We start from the raw sequence: 15,926 nt of genomic DNA on the forward strand, positions 1-15,926 counted from the left end.
TAAAAAAAGCCCAGCCTTAAAAGGAGTAAATAAGTTATTGCATAGATCTTTCATCCTCCAAATTAAAGACAAGGGAAAATGAATGCTGTAGAAATATAGGCTATCACTCACCATATCATGGTCTGAAACAGGCCCAAAACTGGTGACGAAGATGTCAGTCTTCACTTCAGTTACACGCTCTGATGAAGCAGGAAATTAGGACAGTGAGTGTCTATCAACAGTCTTCATTAGATCTAACCACTACCAATTTTCACAATAAATAGAAAAATTATTGGCTTTGATTAGGCATTCTAAAATTGGTCTACAATACGGTCCTGATAATTTATTGCTTCTAGATGTAATTTCACAGTCAATATTGTCAGCAACAATTTTTTTTATTACAGTGTTTCCACAGAACTTTTTGAGACATGGCTTGTGATGCAACAGTACAGCAGCCATAGTTCCACTGTTGTGTAAATCTTTTCACTCTTTGACTAATAAATCTTCTTGTCTAACAATATAAACAGAGCTGAATATTTTACACTACTCAAAAGTCTCATTGGGTACTCAGTGTTTCTGAGCAAGCTGAATGAAGGTCTCTAATAATTAACCCTGGGCTTATGAATTATGTATTTTGTATTGAAACACAGGAACATAGAAGAAAAAGAGCGGGAAAGAGAATACATTATGGCGTATAAAACCATAAAGACATTTTATTAGCATGAGTTAGAAATGGCTGCATTGCCCTTAACAGCAATAAACAAAAAGGAGTTAAAACTTTTCCAAATAAATATCAGCTAAACTTCTCTACTACAATTTTTGACTTATGTATAAATGTTATACTTTGTAAATGTTTTAGATTTCTTTTTAAATTGATACGGGCACTAACATTAGATTTTCCTTAAACTACCAGATTTGTTTTATAGGCATCAGTGATAGATTAGTATAAATAATAATTCAGAAATCTGTTGCTTGTACATAACACAGATTATATGTATACGCTGTACTATAAAGCTAGACTCCTCTGTGATTTCAGGGATGCTCCATGGCACAATGCTCTTGCCCACTTTGGAAGAATCTAAGGATTTTAGTGATCACAGATGTTGAGTCTGAGATACCTGAAATGGTGCTGATCTCCAGCTGATCTACTGTTAAAAGCTACTTTGAGAAATTCACGAGCTTAACTTGCCCAATTTCTCTCCTCCCTCTACACACACACACAGTATCCGTCACTTCTGAACATACTGGTATTTTCTAGGCCACACATCATAAAATATTCACCCAGGACAGCGTATATCAAAATAATTCTGTTGATTTAAATATAGCTGCAAGGAGTAACACCACCTGGAGGCATAAATCCAAACAGTGTTGAGTGGAGCTAACCGCATCAGCAGAATTTACAGTGATGTAAGTCTCAATACATTTACTGTAATGCTATACAAGCCAGCATGGAGATTTTGGTAGAAACTTCAAATGTGCAAGGAGTGATACATTTCTCAAATAACTTTCAAAAATTAAATAAATTGAGAAATTTGGAATATTAAAAGTAATCCTAAAGAAAAGAAGCTAACAGAAAAGTACATATATAGTATGCAAAAGTAATTCAGCAGGCAAAAAATTTCATAAGACTAAGAAATGTATATATGTAGCTATCTTTATAATGTTTTTAAATATTGCAGAATAATTACATTAAAAACCTAATTTAATACAGCCCTCTGATTTCAAAAGACTTTAGACTGTTTCAATATGATTTGTTCCATCTGACAAGAAAGTTCTGACAGAAGTGAAATAAGGTATCATGGTTACACAGCCAGTAACAATATCCATTTCTGTATATGATGCAAAAGTTCTCAAGTTCTACAATGTACATTCAGGTGTTTCACTTGCATTCAAAAAAATTCTACAACCTCTAAATATATATAAATGTAAGCAGTTTAGTATAAATATTTAATATATATACATTAAAATGTCTTTTTGTGAGATAGCAATAATCAAGATGTAATATTAGATCTGATTCTACTGTCACTCTAGTAATGCACTGAATGACACTTGTATTCTGTTAGCAAGTTAATGCAAAAATTAGGGGGTAGCAAAACTAATCTCCAGCACTCATTAAAAAAGTTAAAGAATGAAATTTCCAATGTATTTTTCATAATAACAGAAAGTAAAATACTATGAGGTGGCTGAGTTGCCTAATAATATCCTTTTCATTCTTTATATCTGTGACTGAGCCATGTACAAACTCCAGTGACTATTGACAAAAGCATTGGATAGGTGAAAGCTCCTCCTTGGCTGTCCAGTGAAATTAATGTGTGACCTTATCATTGTTTACAAGCTTTTCAAATGACTTAAAAAAATCTAAGTATCTTTTGACATCTAATTGGCTCTGGACTTGAAGTTCACAGTGAGAATTTAACCTTCTATTACTGGAAGAAGCATATGGTTGTCCAGAAATTACGTGGCTTGGAAAAAATGTACTCTCCTTCAGCCCATCTCTTTCACAAAAGTTCAAGAGGCTGTGGTCTTGTATGAAACAGCTGGCAGAAAAAGAAATGGAGATTTCATAAGGTCCAGTAAAACATTGCTGAAGTTCCCACTACTGAATCACCTTTTCTTAAGACTGAGGAACTAATATCACCATGAAACCTATCAGCCTTTTACATACTGAAAAGTGAAACTCAAATGAGACTTTTAAAGATCTTTCATCCCGATTCCCCATCTCCATCTCCTTTCCAGTGAGGCATTTTGACTGGTTTCATTAGGAGACAGAAGATGCTAGAAGCTCTTCAGGCACAATGTATTCATCCCTTAACAGTGTAAACTCAAAGTCCTGGCTCCAAGTGAGCTTCTATTTAAGATAATACAGCTAACTGATTTACCTTGCATGAACGCTGGATATGCTCTTTGGATCAGCAGCATATCATGTAGCGGTATCCTGAATTCTAGTTTGGGGAGACATATGGTCATAGTAGAGAGGTTGAGGCTTAAGGAAATCACTTTGAGGACACAGAATGGAAACTAAAGGCTTTGGCATTAAGACAGAAGTTTTCCAAGGGAGTAGAAAAACAAACAATGCTTTCCATTTCTATATAATATTGAAGATAATTTAAGTGGTATGTAAGCCATAAGTAATAATAGAAAAATCAGAATGTGAACTCACAGGAGATTGTGTTATCTTCATATGGATTACAGTTTTGCAGATCATCCTATCCCAGGTCTCTTCAAATCCAGATAAAACCACCGTACACACCACCAGATGATTTCTTTTTTCTTTGATGTGTACCTCATTTTCAAGAGCAATGACAAAGTGTGTATGAACACACATAAAAAGATTAGCCCCTCCAAAGCCATATGGAAGTTTTGAAATTTTTGTTTACTGTTTTACTGATTAGATGATTCAACTGTGCTTTGTTAAGAGCTTCAGAAGTTGTGAGTCACTCCTGCACAGGACATGTGTTCACTCATACAGTTGAGATATATATTTAGAACCAAGGTTAACCATGTTCAGTTTGCAGCTCGATTACCATGGGAAAGCTTAAACTGTGCTTCAAATGCAAACTGTGCTTCAAATGCTCAGAATGCATTTTTCAGGAACATCAAATTCTGAGCTATATTCAAACCCTTCACAGTATCCCCAAGAAGTAGAGAAAATTCTAAGTCATTGAACAAAACAAGCTCAGGCCAGGAGCTGATTGGACTGCTGACAATGAATCCATCAGTTGTAAAGACATGTTAACCATGTCTCTTGACTGTAACATCTATCTTGTGAACCAGGACTAAGGAATGCAGGGGCATCTGTAGAATGTGTAAGAATTCCAGTAAAAAATATGAAGGAAATAGTTAATGACTTACTAGTTTTACTATAAGGCAACCATAGGGTCCAAATAGTTATTGATCAGCAATATAGCAACCAAATACCACCTCTAGACACTCTGGAACGCAGCCTCAGGCAGCTGATCCACACATAGCTATGAAAGCACCAGTCAGTGTGAACTATTGTAATTTTACTGTTTACAGCTACTGTGTTTTGCTAATGATGCTAGACTAACGTAAACTCTCAAAATTAATAACAATAAATATTTTCATTTAAACGCCCAGGGAGCTCATTATTACTAGAATTGTGATTGGATTACAAATTGAGAACAAAATAAGAAGTACAGATTTATTTAAACAGCAGGAAATAAGCCTATTTGTCATAGGAAACTATACATTAACTATTTCCCTTTCTGACCTGCTGGTATTTGAGCACAAAGCTTATTTAAATTGCATATTTTGGTGTTTTAAATTAATTCCATCTTTTTTAGTAATGCGCTTGTTCCTCCTGTGTGTCTTGTGTAAGTGTGTACTATAATTGTTAAAACAGAGAAGACTTCTCCTGTGGTTTTGAATGAAAGGAATTTAGATGCCTGTAGAGTATACACTTTCATTACTAAAAAAGTCATGTAGATTAATCACCCTGGTTGCATCCTATGAAGTATTTTGATTGAAGAACCACAACAAATACATTCGTAAGAATTTTGTGCTGATGCTTTTGTAGAAGTCGAGGCCAAAAGGGAGAACAGTGAGCTGTCCTGTGATTACCCAGCTCTAGCCTGTGCTGCTAAGAAGGGTTTAACGAGAGCTGCAGTGTCATGGCAGCTCTCCCCATGCCAATTAACAGCTCAAAGCTGCTCATATCCTCCCTACGTCCCTACTGTTGTATTAAATCAATTTTCCTAGGGTCTTCTATGGCTTTTTACAGTTGCCTTTACATCAATGTGGTGCCTACAGAGTGGAAAAAAGACCAAAATCAGCCCTTTCAGTTTTTGCAGAGTTAAGTGCAGCATCTAGTCCTTCTTCACTTACAGAATTATGTGTAGAGATCCAGTATAGGACTCCCTTTTCATTTAGAGTAGAAACATTTAGGTTTAACTACATTTCTATTACACATACAGATAAAAAATGTATTTTCCATAAACTTTAAGTTAGCCCAGAGAAGAGTTCAAATCCAACAATTTCCATTGAGACCTCAGTCACCAAGAGGTAAGTTTATCATACATTTATAGATAAAGTTCTCATAAAACTGAATTTTAAAACTTAATTAACATAATACTGTCAGGTTTATTTTCCATCACTTTAAATATAAGCATTCTGTGGAAGTAATGAATTGCCTGAGATGGACCAACGTTCCACTTATGACAGTCACACTCAATTTTGATAAACATCACACAGGAGATCCCAACAAATAGCTTTTACTGATAGCATAAAGCAAGTATATTTCCGTTCAATATTGAAATAACGTTGATAATCTATTTGGGATGATCTAATGAGCATTTGACCAAACTATCAAAGCAAATTTCATTTAAGACAACTCTGGTCTGCCTAATCAAACCCACTCTTGTTCTTCTTAGTTCTGTATTAAACAACCTTTCTACTACAAAATCCCTCTCTAAGGGATAGACCACATGTAGAATTATTCTAAGTCAAAAGGTCACAGACCACATGATACCCTTTCATTTCAGAGAGGAGATTTGTGCACTGCAAAGGTGACAGTCCTAAAAAAACCTGTAGCTGCACCTGCTTTCACGTTAATGAATCTCAGCACCATGTACAGCCAGCCTGCCCTGTGCAAGCCTGTCATCTTTCCACTGTGGCACTCCAAAGCAGCCATGGTGGCATTCCAGGGCTCATCTCTATTCCCCATGTGAAGACAACCCAGAATAAAAGGTAATGGCATATCCATTTATCTGAGGAACTTATTTTTTCCATCATTTTTTGGTGCTTTTCAGTTCTTTTAAACTCCCGCTCTAGAAATAGTGGTTTACTGTGAGAGGTCACCAAACACTGAAGTGAATTTTCCTCCTTATTTGACTCCTTCCCACCACTATGTGATCCTCTATTTTGTTCAGGACTGGGTGTTTGAAAAGAGAACAGCATCTTTATTATTTAGCCTATTTTTGATCACCTGTAGTTCTAGGATCCAGATAGTTCCCACAGAAAATTATGCTATTACCTAGATGACTTCACTGTTTATTTTTTCCCTTAATGTCTAACATCGTTTCCTCTTTGTCAGCTTCAATATGTTACTCTCTGCAACTCCTCCTCCTTGCTTTTTGTAAATTATTATCCTCTCATAGAGTTAATAGGTGTCCTCTAGTGCGATTCAGAATGTTTTTACATTCATTTTGAAAGTTCTATTTTGCAGGCATAAATAACTGCAAATGTAGTTATTTGTCCATGTTTATGGATGGGTACAACAGATGCTATTTCCTAGCAATGTCTGACTAAGTGACTATGCCCACATATGAAGGAGGCAAACGTCTAAATAACATAATTTATATCAATAATTATTGATAAGAGGCACAAGTGTGCCAATGCATAACACAGTCCTGCGTGTTTCTTTTAAAGAAAAATCAGATTAATTTTAGCCACGATGTCATTTTTTAAATACCAAGCATATTCAATCACTACAATTTTTCCCTGTGGGTCACCTACTCCATTTTTTTTTATATTCTTGTTAATGAGAAATAATTCCTTCTTTGTTTAATGGCAAAATGCTCAGAGCTGCTCACTTAATGTCAGATATGGCCTTACTGGGTTATCGGATGAATAATAATTTTAATTCCCATACTCTTTATGGAGCATATGTGTTATTTAGTTTTTCTTTTGAAGTGATACCTCAAAAGAAGATCTAAAAAAAGGAAAGGGAGGACTTAATATTAATCTAGCATCAATTCCATGCATGCTGAAAGAGTGATTCAAAATTCAGCACCTCTAGATTTTTCATTATCTTAATGCTCCACTTTTTAGCTTGGCTTTCCAATTAACATATAGTATAGCTCCAACAATGTATCTTTGTAATGAGATCTCTCCAGAAGCTTGTTCCTGGCTTCATGGTGCCTCACCTGCCTCACCAGGATATTTCTACCAAACAATGAAACTGTTCACCACACTAATAGGAAGTTTGCAAACTTGGGACAAAGAAATATTGTGGTGTTTATTTCAACAAGGAGGAAATTACTCCAATAAGTGAGTAGAGCAAGATCAAGATCAAACCCCTTTCACAATTCATTACAATTTTTTAGTAAACATACCTTTTTGTCCCTGAGGTTTTCATGCATACACATAAACACAAGGAAGGAGAAACAAATAAACTGACCGAAGAAACTATAGGTGAGAAAAGAGAGAAATTGGTTCTCTTTTCTGTTTCTGTTCATGCACAGAATTCTCTTTTCTATAGGTGTATATATTTGACAAACTGCACTACAGAAGTTGTACAGGGATAAGCAGAGAGTTTGCTGCAATATGCCCCTTTCTCTAGAAGAAAGAAACTATACCATGCAAAGTTTTACTTCATCTACTGTTTCTCAGAAGGCATAGAAAGAACAGGACAGACAATTTTGGATAATTGGAAGAGTGCTATAATGTAACCAGTGGTACACAGATTTACATTATGCCTAACAGCGTAAAATTTATTAACATAACATATATGTATTGAGGGTCTCTGGTTTCTTAAGTTCTCTGACAGCTACATCACAGCCAATATGGAATGAAGAAGTGTTAGACCTAATTCTATATATCTAAAAATGCTGTTACATTGGTAGCTTTCTTAACTTTTTCTAGAGAGCAGATAAGAATCATGTTCTGATTGAAATATTTAATAAGAAGCCATCACTGTTGTGGGGAAGAAAGATGAAACCACTGCTCTTCCATATACATTTTAAAATTTCCAGCAAAGGATCAGGCTAGAATGGAAGGCTATTGAACTTCCCACTCCCAAAACTGTGCTATCTTTGATATACCAAAACTGTGCTATCTTTGATATATTGATTTAGATTTCTCATTGGATATTTTTATGTATAGAACATTTCAGAATACATTTCCCCATTATACAAAGTGTTTAAATCAAATGTGTCAAAACTGAGTCATCTTGAGGTTCTTAGCTCATATTTAGATACTTCAGCAAGAAGGCTTTGCAGAGGTGAATTTCAAAATTCGTGAGCAAACCCTTTATTATAAAGGCATACCAGAATTGAAATCAAAAGAGGAAAGCTACTTCTTACTATACATTTGATTTCAAACATTAATTTACTGCCCACAATTTCATTAGATGTGGGATTTTTCAAAAGTCCTGGTACTCTTAGTTCTAGTATTCCAAGCTGACAAATAAAACAGGTAAATTAAAATTACTCTGCTGAAGTGACACTGTGAAACTATAACGTACTGAGCAGCAGGGAAATTATGATAGTTGAGGTTCTTGGCTATAGGCAGGAACATACAATTCAGAAAAGGAGGGATGCAAAGGTTATTTAAACTTCTCTAACCCTTGGTTAGAGAAACTACTCCAATCCTGCCTTCTCTCCATCCCGTATTTCCCGTGCTGCACTCATTTTTGCTTTTAAATGATAGTGATGCAAATGGCTATTAAAGTTTGTGAAGAGACTCATTTCCTCCTGTAGAAGCAGTTACATTAAATGATCTTTTTGTCACGAGTAAATTTTAACTGGACTGGATGATCCTTTCATGAGGTACACAGACCTGTTCTCCCAGTAGACCCTTGAAGTCTGGCTTCAGAAACATATATATAAACACACATGCATAAGACTCTATATGGGTATGCTTAGTTCTCTAAACTGCAATCCAGAAAATGAGAGAAAAATCCTTTCCTTGTGTCTCCTTTTGTTTGCTCTTCTAGTAACTGTTAAACAAACCATAATAGCTACCAAACTCATATAAGAAATTATCACATGCTCAGATTTTTCTTGTAGACATGTACCAGGCTCTACATAGTTTACAGTTTCATTTATTTATTGCCTTCTCTGCTATGTTTATTTACTGTGATATAGTAGCTGACTGAGTTGTATAGTTGCATTAATCAAAGATTAAGGAGCATTTATTTCTACACAAGGCCAAGAGTTTACAAGTAAGCAGACAAAACTATCAGTAGATAAAAGTAAAAAGTGATTCTTATTTTGTAGAGTATTATCTGAAATTGCACACAAAAATTTACAGACCAATCAGTTTTTTAAATGTATTAATACCTTATAAATGGAATTTTATCTTTAGCTGTTCCTTGAAGTCAGTGAAGTCAAACCATTGAAGAAGTTGGCTCACAATTCAAGAACTGTTGTGAGATGGTAGCCTCAAACCACAGAATAAGCTTACTCTTAATTATCTTCCATTTCATGCACAGGAGATGGTATAAGAATTCTTAATGTAATACCCTGTTCTTCTTACAATGCAGTTCCTCTGAGAGCTATTATATAAAAACAGGTTGAACTATACTTTGTAGGGTGGATTGCTTTGGTTTATTTTACCTGAAGAGTCCAAAAGAAAAAAAAAAAAAAAAAAGACATCTGAAAGAAGTAAACCCAAACTTTCTATGCACTGAAAGGAACAGATTTGTGTTGGTATGTTTAGAACTTTCAAGTTTGTGAACAACAAGCTCTTAAGACCCAATTTTGGGGTCATGTCACAGTAGAAGAAATCAAAGCGTGAATGCAGGGATGCTGATAAAGACCAGGCTTTGTAACAACGTTCTTATAAAGATGTGATTGCTCTATGTCTTTATACCTTTTTATGGATTCAGCACCAAGAACAGAAGATGACAGACATTTTTACCAAGCTGTGAAGACAAAATGTTGCAGAAACAAATCCTGACATACCTAAGTAGAAAAATATCTTACAAACTTCTCTGAGACTTTTATGACTAAGGTTGATTGATGCTTTCCTTTTAAAAACCAAATCTTCTTATGAAGATAGTCATAGATAGATGTGCTGCTTAGGCCTGATTCATAAATTTGTCATTTGTCAGGTCACAGGTCATATTTTATTATCTTTTATTCTTCATACATTTAAAGTTTTAATACGTATTCAGAGGTCTTCTTAAATTGTGAACCATTTTCTTCTTCTTTTGGGTATAAATGTGAGAAAACTGAGTACGTGAAAGGGAGAGGGTATGGCATTTTTGAAAAAATGAATATTACATAAAGCATTCTTGTATGTGTATATATAAACAGAACTAAAACAGGTATACCATGGAAAAATAACACTGTTTTAACTGATTTTTATCTAACATGTAATGTTGAAAATTATAATACAACACACCTCCCAGTCCTGGTCTCAAGCGGTTATCATAACCATCCAGCAGACGATCCAGTATTCTGGTAAATACTGTGGTGTTGTCCTTAAGTTCATCTTGGGAGGAGGTTTGTCCATAGCTGAAATACAGAAGAGTTAACACTGAAAAACAGTAATCCACTAATAACCTTACAAAACAATAATTCCAAAATCTGTTTAATCTTCCTTATACTGGTTTATGGTCACAAAATCTCCTCCATAAAACAAGATTGTAGTGCTTTATAGGGTACTTCCACTTAAACATTTTCTTCTTAAATTGTACACTTTTTGTAAAATTGTAGAAAACCAGTGCCTCTCTGTAAACGGTGAGCAAATAGAAAGTCAATTCCTTAATGTTTATCTCATTATTCATTAATGGTTATAATATTCTAATATGTATTCCTCAGTAAAAGGCTCATTTGTCAGCAAAAGATAATGTGTTTAATTCGTAATAGTTATAAAGGGTTTTCATCCAAAGAGAGATACAATAATTTAGAACACTGACACTTAAGTACTGAAAATAAATGCTAAAACAAAGATTAAAAAATAGAGATGTCTTCTTCACAAATATAGAATTAAATCAAGTGAGTGTGCATTTTCATAGGTCAATATATAATTTTGCTTTATTTTATTTCCCATTTTCCTTTAGCAATTAGATTTGGAGGAATATCTCCAACTTCTTCTTACAAATGTGTAACAAAACCATCTGTTGATGTGGAAATCTCTCACATCTATAAAGCTTCGCTCCCTAATGTGTATCTCTAACTCAGCCAAAGGTCTTGAAATTTTGCTTGAACAAGGATAAACTAAAGCTCTTTGAACTCAGCTACCAAAATCTTACTTCCACCAATACAAATCGGAAAGAAATCCTTGGACTTAGTGGTTTCTGTCTGCTGTAGATGACATTGGAATCAACCTTTTTCTTCTATCTGAAACCTTTACCAAATACCCGTCATAGATGATTCCCTTAATCATAGATTGCAGTTGTCTTAAAGCCAAACCCAGTATTGTTTCTTCATTCTTTGCTGGGAAGACTTCAATTATAAACATGTGTAGTCATCATGACTAAAAGCAAAAACACTGCTTTCCAAAACATCATTTTGTCGCACACATTGCTACTGAACTGGGTAAACAGTGCAGTGCCAAAAACTTTTGTTAGGATCAGGTCTAGGCACAAAAGTGTTTCTTCCACTGGGCAGCTTGTTACCCATACAGCTACAGCGATATGCGGGTCTCAGTGCTCTGCCCGTCGCTCCTGCTCCAACCAGCAAAGACCGTCTTATGAGGAATATACTGTTACATGAAACGATCTGGTTCTATTAAAATACTGGCGCAATTATTTTATGTAAGCTGCATCAGTCAAACATCCTTTGTGTATCCCACGTGTATATTCCACTTGTATCAAATACAGAGAGAAAAAAGAAAGATACCCTGACTGTAGGTACTCTGGAAATGCTTCCAAGTTATTTTGGAGTACAGGTTTGAATAACTAACACTACAAATTTAAATGAGTTTCAGAACTGACTCTCATAGAAATTTTACTAACTTTGTTTTATTTCAACAGGATGTGACTTCATAGGGAACCATTTTCAGGTTTTTTTAATGCATATAAATATCTGTTTCTAATGAAGAAGACAAAATCTCTAATAGTTTAAAGAAATACTATGAATTTACCCTAGCCATATCATATAATTTCACTTAATAAAAAATAGGTTGATTTATATTTAGTGTTCATACCTACGGTTCCATTTTAAGCCACAGACATTAATATTTTTCTGTTATGCTTCCTATATGTTACCAAATAACAAGTTCTCCTGCTGCCTCCAGTGAGCATTATCTTTCAAAGGATCATTCCTCATATGCCTTATGTAGAATTGCAACACAGGAGGTTTCACTGGATTAAATTTTATATTAAGACTCATTGTCAGTAAACAAGCTGCTGTACATACATATCTCAAGGATAGCAGAAGGTCATCAGGATTAAGGTGGCAGAAGGATATAAAAACACCTCAGAAATTTTAGTGGTAAATAAATGAGTATGTTTTCAGAAGAGGCGTCAGAAAGATGGACTAGGGGCGATGCAGTCGGAAAGGATGCAGTACAGTACACTGCTTCCATTCTGGGTGTCGCATTTGTCAGTACCCTTACCTGTTCTTCCCACCATTTTATCAGAGGTAAAAAGCACCGTTAGGGCTGGTTTTAACAGACATATGGTCACAACAGGAGGAATGTAAACATTTGTGTACATATAAGGTATATTGTAACTCCAGAGGGATTGTTTTTTTTTCAAAACACATTAAAATAGCCTTAATGCTGGGGGGGGTTATGACAAGAATAATGATATGGAAGGACTGTGTCTTTCTGTATCATAGACACTTCATCTAATTCATCAATTGTTTTCTATCATAAAGAATTAACAGGACTCCAGAAGAAAAGGCAAGGGAAGTTACTATGACAAAATGGCTTTAGAACAGATATATTTCACGTAAGGTGTGTACATTTAGAGGAAGAAGTGATTGTATGCGATTGTGTTTTCATATTAAACCACAGTATAATAAAAAACTGTGCACTAACTCCATCTACAGGTCATTATAATAGTGACACACCATATAATTTTTAAACACTAGTCCAATGCGTTCTGATTCTCACTTTAAGAATGCATATGCATACATTATAGATATAATGAATATATGTACACATATATATGTACATATATCTATATAATAAATATGTTTTCACAAAATTCTCTAGCTAGGCCAGATGAAGTACTTCAGGAATACTTCAAATCTCACCTTTCTTAATATATTATCGAAATAGAGGTATTTCTTCCAAAATGTCATGTTTACTCAATACAGCAATTGTAATATGAATTACCCACTTTTATTCTTTTTTTTTTTTTTCAAAGGAAACACTTGTGCAGATGAACCTGTTCCCCTTTGCCCACTCCACTCTACTTAAAATCTTCAAGGTAGCCAGAAGGTAAGTTTATCTAGAGCTGCGAATGCCTAAGGAGACACTATAGAGATCAAGGCACAAATACCTCTTTCAGGGATTGCCATTGACAATATGAAATTTCTACTGCTTTTTGGTCATTAGGGAACATTATAGACAGGACATTAATATTTTTTAAATACAGAAATATATCTGTGAGTCTTCTTAAACACCTTTACTGAATTTTGAATTGCAGAGACTACTTCCATTATACCCCAAACTGCTTTATAGTCTTTAGTTAACCTACTAGTTGTTAGATGAGGTGTTGTATGATTACATATTATTCTTAATACTTATGCTATTTTTAGATTATCATTTCAACATATATTCCATAAACATTCAGTGCAGCATGGTCTTTCAAACATAAACTGTTACAGGGTTTGAGCTTACAAATTCTTCTTTATCCAAGCAGTCTCCCTTCACCAGGAAGGTCTACTTCGAACTTGCAAAACCAGCTACTAAGTTAGGACACAGTCCTGACCAACCAAGAGGTGAAAGTTTTGCCTCTGTTTGCGGGGAAAATAAAGTTACTAAACAGCACTTAAATGAGATTGAAAAAAAACTTAATTACACTTTTTTTTTTTTCCTCTAAAGAAACTTGTATTTCTGAGCAGCCATTATATGAGTAGAAAGGATTGCACAGGTGTTTAAGAGGTAGTTTAGTTTCAGTTTGTTTCAGAAAGCCTTTGGGTTTTTTTCTTCACAATATTGAAAAAAAACCAAAAACGTTATGCCAACAAATTGTAGTTTTCTTTCAGTCTTCCCTTAGTTAGATTTAGCTGGGATTTGAACAGGGATTAACTTCCCCCAATACACTTAGTAGTAGCACAGCCCATGCAGTATTTATCTTATGCTGCTATATTAAATTAAAGGCTCCTGAAATATGTTGGTGTATTAAAAAATATCTCCCCACCTTCTTTCAGTCAATGCATTCAGAAGGAGGCTCCAGGCCCAGAGGCAGTCACAAAGCACCAGGAGTCTCTTCATGGTGGGCTCTGAAACTAGAAGGAAAATATCCATCAATGTCCCCTGCATTAAAACAGGTACTGTGGAAAAAAATATCTGATTTTGGAAACTTTTGCAGAATAATTTGATGTCAGGCAGTGACCTCACAATACTCTTGTCATTTGGAATAAGAGAGCACAGCCTTGGCTCTTCTTCTGTTTACCTTCTGCTTTTAACAGAGGCTTAGGGTGGGATTTATTTTATGGTAAGGGTGTACTCCTGTTTGCATTATTCATGAACTTTAGCAAAAACAATTATGAGTTAAAGCTGCTGTCCCCAAACTCTGTGGCAATTCTTACTCAGTTTCCTCCTGTGTGGAAAATGTAACAAGGTGCCTCCATAACATTTCCAGATAACAAAGTGTAATTGGTTTTTGTTGGACTTGAACCAACCTGAGTCCTTCCAAACGTCTTGGAAGGTGTCAGCGTGCAGTAGCATAACTGAGGAGAGCGGTGCTTCCCTCACAGCCACTGCTTTGCTTTGATGTGAGGGAAGCAACTTTCTTCTACAGATATTACTATTCTCCTCTTCCCTGAAATATTAGCATCAGAGGAGGAGTAAAATGATCAGATTCTGACTCTGTGATCTGCTGCTACATATGTACACTAATATTTTTGTTGGGCTAAAAGGCACTATTCATAATCAAACCATGTGCTGACAACCTACACACCATCTCCTAAATCTCTACCAGTCTCTGATTGCTGCTAGGAAATGGTTTTGCATGAGCAGCCTTCACCTCCTCTCCAAATGTCTCCTGTCCTCTCTCCAGACTTCACTGAGTTACTCTCGGTTTACTTTTGAGTAAAAAGTAACACAACTCAGGTGGGGTTTTTTTTTTGCTTTCTAACAAACCATAAAATACAAAGTTAGCTGATATTTGTGGAATCGGTGTTCCAGATTCACTTGATTGCCCAAGAGATGCTGCAGGTCCCTTTACATTTCTATATATCGTGTGCTGGAATCCAGTCGGTTTTTAGTATTCATTACATTAAATAAGGGCAACAAAAGATGAAGCCTGTATTTTCCCCTGATAGGATTGGAGTTTTTTTAAGTGCCTGAGAAAATCAAGCACTGTACATGGAAATGTTGTTGTGCCTTTAAATAAAGCCACCCCAATTCACTGCACACTCTCAGGGACAATTTAAATCAATAAAATAGCATTAAAAAGCGGTATGTAAGCAATGAGATATAATTAATGCGTTTATAGGCAGATAAGCATTGAGTGGGGCTGAGCTAATCTAACTGGATAGGAAGGAGCTGGATGTGGCAGGAAAGCGAGGATCTTCAGGGACGCGACTGCATCTTAACTTGCCCTGTGATCAGCCCCCTTACAAAGGGAAAGGCAACAACTGTGGCTTCAAAAATCGCCTTCTCCCGGTCCTGCCAACTTCTGCCTTTGCAAAAGGCTCCTCGGGATAAAGAACGGAGAGTGAATTATTCTGAACTACCTTGACAAATGTTAACAAAGACTTTCAAGGAGCGTTAAGCACAAGCAGCCCCCAGCCCCTGGCCTCCCCCAGCCCGCACCGCCTGTGAAACCAGCTCTGGTTTTCCCATTCAAAATGGGAGAAAGAGACAGGCTTCTGCGAGAATTTCAGCAGCTCCCACTGGGGGGGAAAAGAAGGAAAAAATGGGGGGAGGGGGAAGGAAGGGAAAGGGGGGCATTTCGATGCATTTTTGACCCCCGGTGAGAGATTTGCCCGTCTCTGAGGCGCAATTCGAGACTTGTTTTCCTCCCGGCATCTCAACTTTGTATTTCCCCCTCACCCGGAGAAAGCCACCCCTCCCACCGCCTCCCTCGGAAGAAAAAAAAAAAAAAAAAAAAAACAAAAAAAAAAAAAAAGGGGGGGAAA

The 15,926-nt window shown here is 35.8% G+C and overlaps 1 protein-coding gene across 1 annotated transcript in view; it reads right to left on the bottom strand.

Moving 5' to 3' along the window:
• The window catches only part of GABRA1 (gamma-aminobutyric acid type A receptor subunit alpha1), a 38,788-nt gene extending 24,733 nt beyond the window's left edge, over positions 1–14,055 (bottom strand). Inside the window, exons 1-3 of the mRNA XM_009647067.2 lie at positions 13,982–14,055; positions 10,066–10,178; positions 112–179 (exon numbers count right to left, since the gene is read on the bottom strand). Of these exons, the coding sequence (XP_009645362.2) occupies positions 112–179; positions 10,066–10,178; positions 13,982–14,055 (255 nt within the window). The remainder of the gene's footprint in view (positions 1–111; positions 180–10,065; positions 10,179–13,981) is intronic.
• Positions 14,056–15,926: the final 1,871 nt, after the last annotated feature.

The sequence above is a fragment of the Egretta garzetta genome, unplaced genomic scaffold (genome assembly GCF_000687185.1).
Source record: "Egretta garzetta isolate BGI_Z169 unplaced genomic scaffold, ASM68718v1 scaffold209, whole genome shotgun sequence".
Lineage (NCBI taxonomy): Eukaryota > Metazoa > Chordata > Aves > Pelecaniformes > Ardeidae > Egretta > Egretta garzetta.